At 37.7% G+C, this 13,680-nt stretch overlaps 1 protein-coding gene across 2 annotated transcripts in view; it reads right to left on the bottom strand.

The window, feature by feature from the left end:
• Positions 1-8,933: 8,933 nt before the first annotated feature.
• NETO1 (neuropilin and tolloid like 1) overlaps positions 8,934-13,680 on the bottom strand; it is an 83,763-nt gene continuing 79,016 nt past the window's right edge. Inside the window, exons 9-11 of one of the 2 annotated variants that reach the window (XM_006761920.2) lie at positions 11,983-12,541; positions 10,703-10,777; positions 8,934-9,871 (exon numbers count right to left, since the gene is read on the bottom strand). In XM_006761920.2, coding sequence (XP_006761983.1) covers positions 10,717-10,777; positions 11,983-12,541 — 620 coding nt within the window. In that variant the 3' untranslated portion in view covers positions 8,934-9,871; positions 10,703-10,716. The remainder of the gene's footprint in view (positions 9,872-10,702; positions 10,778-11,982; positions 12,542-13,680) is intronic. The other variant, XM_006761921.2, reaches the window with a different exon arrangement.

The raw sequence follows: 13,680 nt of genomic DNA, 5'->3' as shown, positions 1-13,680 counted from the left end.
TTAGACCCTGCAAATAGACAAATAATTAAAACATTCAATACAGAGTGCCTGCCTACTATGGAGTTTTCAGTCAAGGGATGGCTTTTCTATCCTAATTGTTGGCACCTAGGAGTAATGTTTATTTCCCTAGGGGTGGGATTAAGGAATGGGCAGTGAGCACAACCCAGCAGTAATACAGGAGTGCAGTACTGAGAGTTCACTGAAGACCAGTAACAGAATTTCAGCCAAAAAGAAGGTTAAATAACAGGGTTACACAAGAAAAGTGGATACTTAAAAGCTCTAAAATTTAGTAACCAAGATAGAAGTCTCCCAAGACCACAATAACAATTGTGTGTGTGTGTGTGTGTGTTTCTGAGACAGTCATTTAACTCTTTAAGTTTACATATTAAAACTTGGCATGACCTTGTTGAACACATGTAGAGACAAACACTATCAAATAAATTTCCTCTTTGGCATTTGTCATCACTCATGGTGGTGAGTGCAAGCAACGGAGCGTTCTAAGTAAAACAGGCAGAAACCAGGGTCCTTTGTTGTCATTGGACGTGATATTCTCCATTGGGAATGGGCCCTTAAGACATCCTCTATGACACTGTTTGGGAAATTTCACTATACGTTTGCCATATTAGAGACCTCGGTTTTTCTCAAATATACATTGATGTCTTGTAAATAGTATCCTCAATAAATCACATTTTGAATTCACAACAGCATTCACTTATGTCTAACCAGATAGTGTCTATCATCTGTGTTGATCAGAGATTGGCAGTGTTGTATGGAAGAGTTTGATAAGACTATGGAGTGAAATACTAATACATTTGTGTATACCTTGATAGTAATTCAATGATAAATCCACAAAAGTATAATGTATAAAGAATATTTTATCCCTCAGAGACATAGATAGAATAGGAATAAGAAACACCTGTGGTGGAGAGACAGTCATTAATCTTTATTTAGTGGATGCTGATAGATGGGTCTGAATCTCATAATGTTAATTGCATTGAGCATTTAATAGCAGGTTTTATTTTCAAAACAGTTCCTCTGCATTAATCTCCATGACAGCATCATGACAGTGGGCATCCTTTTATATGTCTAGGTTTGTATACTCTGCAAAAGAGAAGCTGTTTTCCCCACCATACTAGCGTTTAATATGCTATCACTTGGTCCAGAGTAAGACCTTATATTTACAATAAAAAATTCCTGGCTTTAAAATATATGCTTACCTGAACGTGTTACTTTTATGTTCTTGTACTACATTACCTATTACAAAAATATACAATTTCAGGTCATCTCAATGGGCTCAACATTTGAATACACCAATTAAAAGGCAGCCATATTAATAATAAAAAGTGAAGTACATTCTTTAGAGTAAAAATTTTAAGAAGTATAGTCAATATATACCAGAATCATGATTAACATATTAAATCCTTAGTCTCATTACTAGATATTGATAAGAATATTGTTACTATTTCTGTTTTTATGATGTTCATGGCCATTCCCACATGTGTGTTCAATCTACCTCTTCTCCTAAAAGTGCTCCTTGACCCGTAAAAGCAATTAGGGTAAAGCATTCACTTCATTTCTGCAGGCTTCTTTGCACATGTTAATCATTTATCTGGCACCTTCTACCTTTCTCCCTCATACTCAATTATGTAGAATTAAGTGAACTTATTGCAATTAAAAAAAATTTTTTAAGATTCAAGTGTTGCCCTAACTGGTTTGGCTCAGTGGATAGTGTCGGCCTGTGGATTGAAGGGTCCCAGGTTCAATTCCAGTCAAGAGCATGTACTTTGGCTGCGGGCACATCCCCAGTAGGGGTGTGCAGGAGGCAACTGATCGATGTTTCTCTCTCATAGATGTTTCTAACTCTCTATCTCTCCCCCTTCCTCTCTGAAAACAAATCAGTAAAATATATTTTAAAAAAAGATTCAAGTGTGTTACACCAAAGACCGTTCTTTCTCTTTCAGAAAAGAATCTCTGCCCCTATCGGGGGGATAGCAGAATTGGATTAGGCCACAGGACAACTCCTCCATCCTTATCAGTCAGGAAGACAAAGTTTCTATAGTGTTATAAGAATAAGGGGTTTACTATAAGAACAGGGGATTGCACCGACATGATAGGAGATGGGGAGTGCAAATCTAGAAGGCACAGCTGAAGGAGTGGAGAGGCCATCCGTTGGACCTTTGATAGAAGCTCAGTGGCTGGACAGAAACCAGAGCTACTGGGTGGGATGTTGGAGCCTCCATGTGTGATCATGACAGTGGAGAATGGAGAGCTTGTACATGTGGCCACGGAGCTGCAGCCTTTGCCTACCATGACCTGGAGAAGAATGATTTCAACTCTATCATCCTTCCAAATCCTGCATGAGTTTCTCTCATTGAAAAACTCCACCCAGAGCCAGAGAGGAAGGAATACTTCTAAAATTAGTCATGTGATCTTGGGAATGTTATTTAACTCCTTTGGACCCATCTCCTCATCTGTAAAACAAAGCTAATAATTATATGTTATAAGGTTGTTGTGAGGCTTAACTGGGTAAATACCTGTAAAAAAACTTAGAATAATGTCTCCCACAAACTGAACATTCAATAATGGTTACTTGGAATATATGCATGTGAGTGTTTGGTGAAAATCCATCTTTAAGTAATGTCAAGATTATTTTTTTGTATGGGATGAGTTTATCATATCAAGCTATAGTTTCATCTGATTAAGTCAGAAAAATGAATCTCCCCCCCCCAAAAAAAAAAAAAAAAAAACCCCCCCCCCCCCCATATAATCAGAAAGTGCAGGGAACCACAATTTAAACAGACCACTGGCCACTGGCTGGGTCAAAATTACTCAATTCATCTATCAGCCATGTTTCCTTGTCTCCCTGTCCCCTTGAGATAAAGTTTGATGGTGACTGACTTTAGAAAGATTAAAATCCTTGTCACTGGGTGATTAGATTTGGAGTCATCCCCTGTGAAAAAAAATGGAAGTTTTAAAATTTTAACTTTTCAAGACCTGTGGCTAATTAGTTGGAATGTAAGTTTTGAACCCTCCTCAGAAATGCTCTGGAGGTGCTAGTAGAGGAGGGCAGAATCTGTAAGGCACCAGTACCTACGCATATACTGCCCTGTAAGGCACCGGTACCTACGCATATACTGCCCTGTAAGGCACCGGTACCTACGCATATACTGCCCTGTAAGGCACCGGTACCTACGCATATACTGCCCTGCCATTTTGAAAAGGACTTTGTTACTAGAGAATAAAGTAAAATTTTGAGACCTGCAATAATTAATTAGGGCGCCCATAAATTAAGAAGTTGCCAAGAGTTGGTCAGGTCAGGAATATAAATGAGAACTGGTACCCATGTTGCTTTTTTATTTTAATAGAAATTATATCCCTCCTATTCAGTCCCCATGAGAACTGAGGAATACCCACTCCATAGAAGAGAATATTATAAACCTATGCATTTGTGACCATATCAAATAGAATATCTCATGCTATAGAACTAATATTTGGGAAATAATTTTGCCAAATCCTTTTTTTATACTGTGAAATTTAATTAGGCAAAGTACCGGGGTTCTTGTTCCGGCACCTAGAAGGGTTCAGGAAATCTGGAAAAGGGGCTGTGCGTATCTTTTCTTTTTTCCCAGTTAAAGGCATTGGGGGTCAGAGAAGCTTAGCTAAAAGGAACTAAGTTCTCCTATTCTCAGGACCCTATGCTTTTTACTAACACAATTTGTCCTGAGGTGAGGCAGAGATATACTTCAAAGGGGTAGGGTTTCCTATACAAAGGCATTGTCAGAATGGGGGAATTAGCCCATAGCTGTTCAGGTGTTTGGCCAGTAGGAGGCAATAACATGTAGATTAAGATGCCCTGAGCGAAAACAGAAGGGAGTAAGGAGGTAACACATGGATAATAAGGTCTACAAAGCTTGACCCGCCCTAGGACAGAGGAAACAATAGGAACAAACAGGGAGGTGTCAGACTCCGGAATCCAGAAGGCTTTCTGCAGAGGCAGCGTCAGGGCTCCCAGGAGGGCTCCCAGGAGGGCACCCGGCCTGGTGCAGATGCCTCTGAGGACACCAGGGGGCTTGGTGCAAGTATTAACAGCAGCTAGAGACGACTGTTAAATCCATGTACCATTTCTTAGACCAGTGGTTCTCAACCTGTGGGGGCGACCCTTTTGGCGGTCAAACGACCCTTTCACAGGGGTCGCCTAAGACCATCCCACATATCAGATATTTACATTACGATTCATAACAGTAGCAACATTACAGTTGTGAAGTAGCAACAAAAATAATTTTATGGTTGGGTCACAACATGAGGAACTGTATTTAAACGGCCAGAAGGTTGAGAACCACTGTCTTAGACAATGCTCACAGTAACAGGAAGAAACCAGAAAAGCAAGTCCTTAATGTCCCCCGCCCTGACTGAGTCTTTCAATTTTTCTCTGCTATCCTCTGTTAGATCGGAATGGGGATCAGCTGGCAAAGGAGTTGGTTAGTTTGCAGAGTCCCAGGCCTAGTAATTAGGATTTGAAGGTGAGACATATCTCACCAACTAGTATTGTTCTTAAAAAAAAAATAGATGCCTATTTCCAAGTGCCTATAGGAGAAGCATCTGGTCAGAAAATACCTATATAGTTTATCAAAGTCTCAGGATAGGTGGGAGAAAAAGCTTGGCTCTAGAACAGGAATAGAGAGAGAAAGCATTTTCTCCTCAGTGCATCAACATTTTATAAAATATTTTAATAGTATTGAGTAATGAGAGTTAATTGTTTAAATACATAATAATTGTGGGCTTCATTTGCCTTATCTAGATCTTCTAAGCACACTTCCTCCTATAAGGCCTCATAATTATGGTCCCCTCTGGATCGTCACCTTTCTTTCTCATCCCCAAAGCACTTAAGAAGAAGCCTGGGATATAGATTGTGCAGGCTCAATAAAGGTTGCTTATGTTAATATTGCACTTAAGTTATGAGAAAGTGAATAAAGAGTACAAATTTTATAATGTCATACAATAGAAGTGTTTTCTTTTAAATACTTTGTACATTATACCTTCTGGTCACTTTCACATTTTGTGTTGATATCTGTGACTATTAAGAGGACAGAAAAAAAAGTATTCCATAGAGTGAACCAACATAAAAAAAGCATGCCTCAGGGCTGGGAGAGGGGTAAGAGTCGGAAACGAACAAGAGCATCTTGACTGGCCTAGTCAGTTTGGCTCAGTGGATAGAACGTCGGCCTGCAGACCAAAGGGTCCCGGGTTTGATTCCACTCAAGGGCACATACTTTGGCTGCAGGCTCCTGCCCTGCCCAGGCCCTGGTCGGGGCTCCTGCAGGAGGCAACCAATTGATGTGTTTTTCTCACATCAGGGTGAAGCTTAACAACAACAACAAAAAAGCATCTTGACTGGAATTGTCATGGATGTAAGGAAGTGGTTTAACTTTATGAACATGCTGGTGCAGGGGTAAGAACCTTCTGGAAACCACCCCTAGAAAATGACAGGCGTCTGAAGTAGGTTGAGTCTATTAGTCACACTTCTGAGGAACTGAAGACATAATCAGAGGGTGTTTACTTCTTTAATAACACACAAGGAAGTACAGAACCAGGGGCCATGATAAGAAATAATGAGAAATTAGGGGTGTCTGACATAATTACCCTGTTTGATTTTTTTGAATAATAAAACTAAGTGAAAGAAATCCAAAATACAACTTAAGTTCATTAATAAAATTAATCAGGGTAATTCTATATTAACAAAGGGCCTCAGATTTATTGAAAAGGATTTTTAATAATAAAACACACTTCTGGCTATTTTAACAATATAATTTATTTTGCTATTTTACTCAACCTTTCAGAGGGGCATGGAAAATAGTAATTAAATGACTAAGAGAATAATTAATTAAAATCTATATAATTTCTTAACTAACAATTTCTTGGCTGGGATCTCTGTGTCATGAGTGATAGAAATGATCAAAGGGAAGAAGTGTCAGTAAACACGAGATAAAAGTCACTAATTGGCTTTGGTAAAGTTGTATAAAACTGAAACCTACTCTTCAAATCATACACATTTTGGATTCAGATAATTTTAAAGATTTTGTTTATTAAACCTACCCCCACCTTTGGAGTTGGATTCTGACAGAACTCATTTTCATCATTGAAATATACAAACTTCATAAAAAGATAAATTACTATTATTTATTTTATCATCAAAACACCAATAAAGTATTTATTATTATACTAGAGGCCAGTGCTCGAATTCGTGCACGGGTGGAGTCCCTCAGCCTAGCCGGCAATTGGGCCCATGGGAGGTTGGCCAAGGGGAGGAGCTGCAGGAAGTTGGCTGGCAGGGGGAGGGGCCTCAGGAGGTTGGGGCTATTGGGGCTGGCCGGCAGGGGTGAGGGGAGAGGCCGTGGGAGGTTGGCCAGCTAGCCGGAGGGAGGGGCCGCAGGAAGTTGGCTGTGGGAGCGCACTGACCACCAGGGGGCAGCTCCCATGTTGATCACCTGCCCCCTGGTGGTCAGTGCACATCATAGCGACCAGTTGACCAGTCATTTGGTTGTTCCGACATTTGGTCCCTTAGGCTTTTATATATATAGATTAATAAAGATAACAGAAACCACTATCATGTTTTGCAATTTATTATGATATTCTGAGGTCAAGGAAAATCCATTCACGGATTTCTTTAAAAAGCTTACCTAATTTGAGGAAAACCCAAATTCCTAAGGGAAAAAATAGTTTAGGTGACTATTCAGATAATGTCAAAGATCTAATTTTATTAAACACCAAGAAAGACAGTTTATGGAGTCGGACCCATTGAAGTAATTCTAGTAGGAAAAAAATAACGTGAAACAGAAAAGTCAGCATCTTCACAATGTGGATTGGTCTCCTTGAAAAGTACAACAACATGACCTCCAATTAGATTTATAGCCTCATTTTGATTTTCTAATCAAAGGGAGGTTAATTATGGCAAATCAAACATTGCATGCCTATTATGCAATATGCTGCATAAAACGGCATGTGCGTAAAATCAGGCTCAGAAAAATCGCACAGGTATTTCCTAGTCAGCACATCAACCTGCATTAGGCCATTGCAAAGCACTTGGACAGAAAGAAAGAGCTCAGGTCGGGACCTCAGAGGCATGTCACATTCAAGATCTGGGAGGCACATAGTGACATGCCTCCCAGATCTTGAAAGTGAATTCAAACAGAGAAATAAAATGAGAACAGCTATTTCCCAATTAACTAACATCAAGTATAATTACATTATTGAAAACATGGAATTAGGATTATTTGAAATCACTTTATCAAAAATATAATTATTTCTTAAAATAACATGACTTGAAACATATTGAAACAACTCCAAAGTCTTGAAACCACTCCTTCCTTACCTACCTGAGTCTGCCCAATTGGGTGTAAACCAAAGGCTGGTATTCAGGTGGCCTGGCCTGATATCATCAGTAAATTGGAGTTTTTGACATATGGATATATTTCAATACTGGTCTTTAAAGAGTCTGTTCTGGGGGCACCAAAGAACATCTCCCTGGCCAAAGACAACAGCCACCTCCAAGACTCTGCCTCGGCATTACCACTACTATCCTTTCTGATTAGTCAATGCTCGCTGATAAGAATCTTTAAATATTACCCCTAAAGGGGCCTATTCTTCATTTGTTTTCCCATGAAGCTGATGTGTATGAAATAAATACATGCAATCCAGTGTTATTATTATAGATGGTGTAGTTGGATATTTGTTTGTTTTAAGTCTCTATTAGTGGATTTCTGGTGCATATATATTTTAGGCATTGAACTAGCAAATCAGAAGACTTCTGTGTATTTAGAAGGAACTGTAGAAGAGGAAGGGCTGTGGATGGCTATGGACAGATTGTAGAGGGTTCACCTAATTTATTTTCCTGCCTTTTTGCTGTTCTAAAGGGCCTTGGCATGTAGATTATACTTTTCTGATTTATTCAAAGTGTAAAAGGCCCTATGATGATGTCTAAATAAAGTAATATGAGTAAAATATAGCTAATCGCTTCTAAAAAATAATATCTGGATGCATTAAACTTTAATTAAAGGGCATAAATATAGCCATGCTAATAAATAAACCAGTGAAGTCAAATAAAAAAGGCTAAATTTTAACATAAGCAATGTATATAAAAATATGTAGCAAAATAAAAACATATCTTTATTGTGCTCAATATATTTTTTTCTATTCACCAGCTAATCTCATTCATGGGAGTGACTATTTCTGGAAATTGACATTTTAAAAAATATAGACTATTCAGAGTTATGATATTTGTTTATTTTTTCTATCACTAAAATTTTCTTTTTTCCACCCATTTATTTTTATGTGTGACATATATAAAACTGAATTCCTGATGGGGGTGTATGTGAGTAATTAATCTATTAGGTTTGTGAAGTCAACTTGATTTATAAGGTTTAAATTGTGATACACCAGACACCTTTGCTGTTTAAAGGACAGAATTCTATAGAATTCTGTAATTTTAAATATGTTTGCAAGCCAATTTATAATAATTTTTTAAAAAAATTATTTTCTAGGAATACATATTCGATATTTAAAAAGTACCCAATCATTGAACCAAATTTAATAGAGTGTGTATATCATTCAACAGCACTTAAATATATTACATGATTTGACTTTACTTATATTTAAACACATCTTAATTAGTTAAGACTTCACATATCATATGTGTGCCTCAGTATAAGAACAACTCAGAATGGTGTAATTTGGGTCCTAAAATGGCTGGTGGTTTAAAAGCATTTATAAAAGACTTTCCTATTCTAAAACCAGAATGCAATCCATAAAATTTTGGGGCGATAAGCCTCAATGCTAAAGGGCATCCTGACGCCTACAGCGAGGAAAGAGTTGATATAAAGTGTGTAAGTCAGTTTTTTTTTCACTCTAACGGAAGAAAACATTTCTCTTAACTCAAGTTAGGAAATTATTGTACATTTTTATATATCTTTATATAAAAAGTTACAAGGAGCAAGCAGATGATACAAAGACATGGCGGTGAGACAGCAGGGTCGGCGAACGCATGCTTTTTACAATGTGTCTCAGAGAGAGGGTAGTGTTCCAACCGAAATATCCAGAACTGACATGCAGGGGTTTTCTCAAACGGTCTGTCAATTCAGTCAAATTGCTAAGTGCTGAAGCAAAAACATTGCTATTGGAGGGTATAATAAAAGGTAAAATGCTGATTTCAAAAACTATTTCTGAAACTGGGTATTTTCCTTTGATATAAAATAAACAAAATAAGGAAATCAGGGGTACAGAAGAAATACCAAAGAATGAGGCTTTTCTTATTGCCCTCTGGTCATTTTACTCATTACTTCTGGCTGCATTTATTCCTAATACAACAGACGTGTATTCTCAGTCCAGAAAACCTCTGGGTGCTGTTCCCATGGTCCACATTTTCACTGTTGCATGTTCAGACTCACTCAGGACGACTATTCTCAATCAGTCTATGTAATAAAAACAACGTACATGTGACACCAAGTTGATCCCAAATCGTGTTTTTTTCACATATCACACAATATACAATTATATAAGAGACGTGAAACAACATAGAAACAAAGTGGAAGTGAAAGTAAAAATGAATAGTCTGAATCAGGAACTAATTTCTTCTTCAAGTTTCCAGTAAATCTCAAAATGTATTTAAATACTAAGGAGCACTTGGTGGCCAGCAACCAAATTACGAAATGAACACATCATTGTGCAGCGGGGATGTCTTGCCGAAGAAATAACAAATGTCTGTAATTCTTAAGTTTGGGTAAAGGCAGTGGAATGGATTTAGAAATATGTCCACTTTTCACAATTCACTATAGAATTTTCTTTGCACAGTGCCCATGTTTGTATAAATAGTTCTTCTCTGAAAATGAAACACAGTTAAAACAATTTCTGCCAGTGAAAAATACATACAGATACACCAATTTATCAAGGTCATCTAGACTCAAGGTCATCTAGATTCTAGAGCATGGCATTGCATTCACCTATTTTAGGAATAGTTGGTAGGTCTGAAGAATTTTTAAGAGATTAGCTGTCAAACAAATTTTATTGGAAACAAATTAGTCTAATATAGATATAGACTATCAAGTGATACAAGTAAAGTCATTCTGATACTCAATGACAAATAAGAGGCACACAAAGACAGCTGGTATTTATGAAACATTTTACATGTCAAGCATTCAACATAACTTGCATTTAATTTTCATGACATAAGCTACACATTCATGCAAAAATAAGAGTGCACAAATTGTATGAGAACCACAAAATTCTTAGTGTATGAATTTGGAGTAACATATTGCCAAATTATTGTCTCAATATGAATATGAAATTTAATATTGAGACAATTTTCAATTATGAAAATTTTGGGTTTCTTCTGGTATTTCTTTAAAGAGGTCACTAATTTTGTATCTTTAACTTAAATCATGTAAAATTTATCTGAATTGAATATCCTTTTCGATAATATTGCAATACAATGCTTGATGGTAAGAATATGAATATTTATTTTAAAGATACAGGCACTAAGAACCATCCTTCCATCAGCATTGAATCCATTCTATGAAATGTTATGAAACACATATTTAAAGAAATAATCAATAAGTAGCCCATTCCCTAGAGACTGCAAGACAGTTGCAACAAAACAAAACAAAAACGGAATACAACAAAGAAGGAGAAGGAACCAAGGGCATTTGCTTACCTTGAATTTTCTTTTTAGACCCTAGTGGTGTTGTATTCAGATTCGTGTTTGCTTAGAGACCCAATGAGGCAGAACCTGGAATGTTACGGCTGTTTCATTCAACAAAGTAATATTTGTACAAAAAATAAATGCACACACAAATATTTACTTAAAACCATTCCTAAAAATTCACATAACTATGAAAATAGATTTTTTGCTATCAGCATGCAAAAATATTAAATCAACTAAAATATTTTAGGTTTTGAAAATGTACGGTGAGTTGAGAAAGAATATACATTTATAAAACAAACCAAATGCTGGTGAACATGCAAAAGAACAAATCAAACATAAGTAGGTGGGAGTTGGGGATTTAAAATACTTTTCCCTAAATTTAAATATTCTTTCCCTCAAATTTTTATAAATCTTAGGGCTAACGATACAATACAGATGACATTGCCTTTACATTAAAATAAAAATGAATCAAATGTTTCTGCTAATCTTTGCTACATTCAAATATAAAGATTAGTATTTTAGCATACCATGCTATTCTATGCAATTTGTAATATTAATATTATGTAATATGTGGAAAAAAGTATTTCCATTTTCAAACCAAAAAAATAATACATTATATTGAAAAAGTGCTATTTCTATATTAAAATTATTCAACAAGATGGGTTAGTCATCTTGGTAAGGAAATTATTTCCAAATATCATTTCATATATTAAAAATATAAATATTGATTGGGACAACGTGGAAGCAAATTAGCAATGCAAATTTTGTTATATAAATTAAAGCCTAATTTTTGTAGAAATAAGTGCTATATATGTGTAGAAATAAGTGAAATATCTTTGTTCAGTATGTGCTCACAAGCACAGGTACACATAAGGAGTTTTTGGAAGAGTCTGGATGGCACTAAAAAGGAAAAAGAGGAAAACATGGAGACAGTGGCTTAAATCATTGATAAAAAGGAAAACTGAAGAATGAAGACAGCCCCGCTGGTGCGGCTCAGTGGTGGAGCATGTACCAATGAACCAGGAGGTTACAGTTTGATTCTTGGTCAGGGCACATGCGTGGGTTGCAAGCTCCACCCCAACAGGAGTGTGCAGGAGGCAGTCGATCAGGGATCCTCTCTCATCACTGATGTGTCTCTCTCCCTCTCCCTTCCTCCCTGAAATCAATAAAAATGCAGTATAAAAAAATTTAAAAAGAAAAAGAAACATGAAGACACAACAGAACTCAATATTCTGGAAGCATTGCAGTCCTCAGGTTAGAGCTGTCATAAAATATCTACTGATACTGACCGCTGGACGGCTTTCTCGTGTCGGGACAGCCTGTGGCTCGTGGTTGGCACCTCCTCGATCTCGTCGATGTCGCAGGCGTCTGCAGCATCTTGCGAGTAGTTGTGTTTCATGACCAGGATGTTCCTCCTGTTCGTGGGCGGGACGAGGGGTTTGACGGGCTGGGGCGGCATCTCCGTCAGAACGGACGCGTCTCTTGTGCTGAGGTTGCTGCGGCTGCCTTTCGCGCTGGACAGCTGGGATCCACAGTGATGGTCATGGATGCACTTGGAAGAGGACCTCCGCAGTTTATGGTAGCTGTCAAAGTCATCGCCCACGTCGGCAAAGTCGGCCGTGGCCCCCGCCCCTCTGAGAGTGCATAACTCGTAGTGAGGGGGCTCAAACACCTCCTGGAAAACGGTCTGGTCAAAGTCGGACTTCCTCTGGACATATTTTTTACGAGGCTGTTTGATCTGCACGATGACGGAAATGATAATGAGGATGATGACAATGCAGGAAGTCACCCCGATGACGGTCCCACTGGTGTTGGTCAGCTGGTCCAGCAGGCCGGCTTTCCTCTTTTCTGTGGGTTGAGAAGAGTGAAAACAAATAAAGCCAGACACAGCCCACCAGGTATAAACATGGCAGCCACAGCATCTACGGACAATTTGAAGATGAACTGGGCTAAGCCTGGAGTCTTAAAAATTAAAAATGTTTATTAGTAAAGTAACAAAGTGATATTTATAAATGAACCAAAATGTTCACTTTTTGCAAGGACCTTATCTTCTAGCCTCAGCCACGGCCAACATCCCTGCCTTAATGTAAATTTATGTTTGGAGAAGGTCTTAGGAGACCATTTGAGTGACCTTTGGGAATGAGATCTTAATTTTAAAAGTAGTACATTTTTTTTCATCCTCAAAAGTATAAGAAAGCCCCCAAAGTCAACCACTGGGCACATGACTACATCTGTATTTGTGTGAGCTAATTCCTGATTGGATAACTGAAGTCAAAGCAGTAACAATATTCTGAACCCGAAAAGTAATTAAACTTCAAGACAGACGTTTCTGGGATGGCGGCATGGAGGCATCTATCTGTCAGCCATTTCCCCAATGAAACAACCATCATTGATAAAAATTATGTTTAAAACCCAAACAAGTTATTGTCTGGGAACTTGTCCTAATGGTGAATGGAGGTAGACTTATTTTTTAAAATCCCCTCAATTTCCTTAAGGTCAGTGATAGTCTAGGGCAGGGTGGGCAACCCCTGACACGTGTGCCAAAAATGGCACGCCAGTAGCTTTTGCTGGCATGCAAAACCCTCTCTCATAATCTCCCATTTACAATTTTTTTCTTAATATCTACTTTTTATTTTTCAGATAAATTCAGTGTAGGTGCATCTTAGATAAATAATTTTACATAACAAGTTATCTTGAAGACCATAGACATGTCTGACTTTGAAATGCAGTTGATTGAATTTCAGAGTAGCTCAATTTGGAAGCAGAAATTTATTGACCTTAGAGTTGACTTGGAAAACATTGAAAAAAAGCGATTAGAGACAGGAGTACCAGGGAGAAGTGTCGAAAACGAACTATTGAGGACTTGGAATGCCATTCCAGAAAATTTTTGCAACAGCAAAAAACTTTGCAACAGCATTAACTCTCCCTGTTTTCAATCACATACGCTTGTGAATCTTTGTTCTCAGTGATGAATTTTGTTAAGTCTC

The sequence above is a fragment of the Myotis davidii genome, unplaced genomic scaffold, assembly GCF_000327345.1.
Source record: "Myotis davidii unplaced genomic scaffold, ASM32734v1 scaffold96, whole genome shotgun sequence".
Classification (NCBI taxonomy): Eukaryota; Metazoa; Chordata; class Mammalia; order Chiroptera; family Vespertilionidae; genus Myotis; species Myotis davidii.
This window is presented reverse-complemented; position numbering and strand designations above follow the sequence as displayed.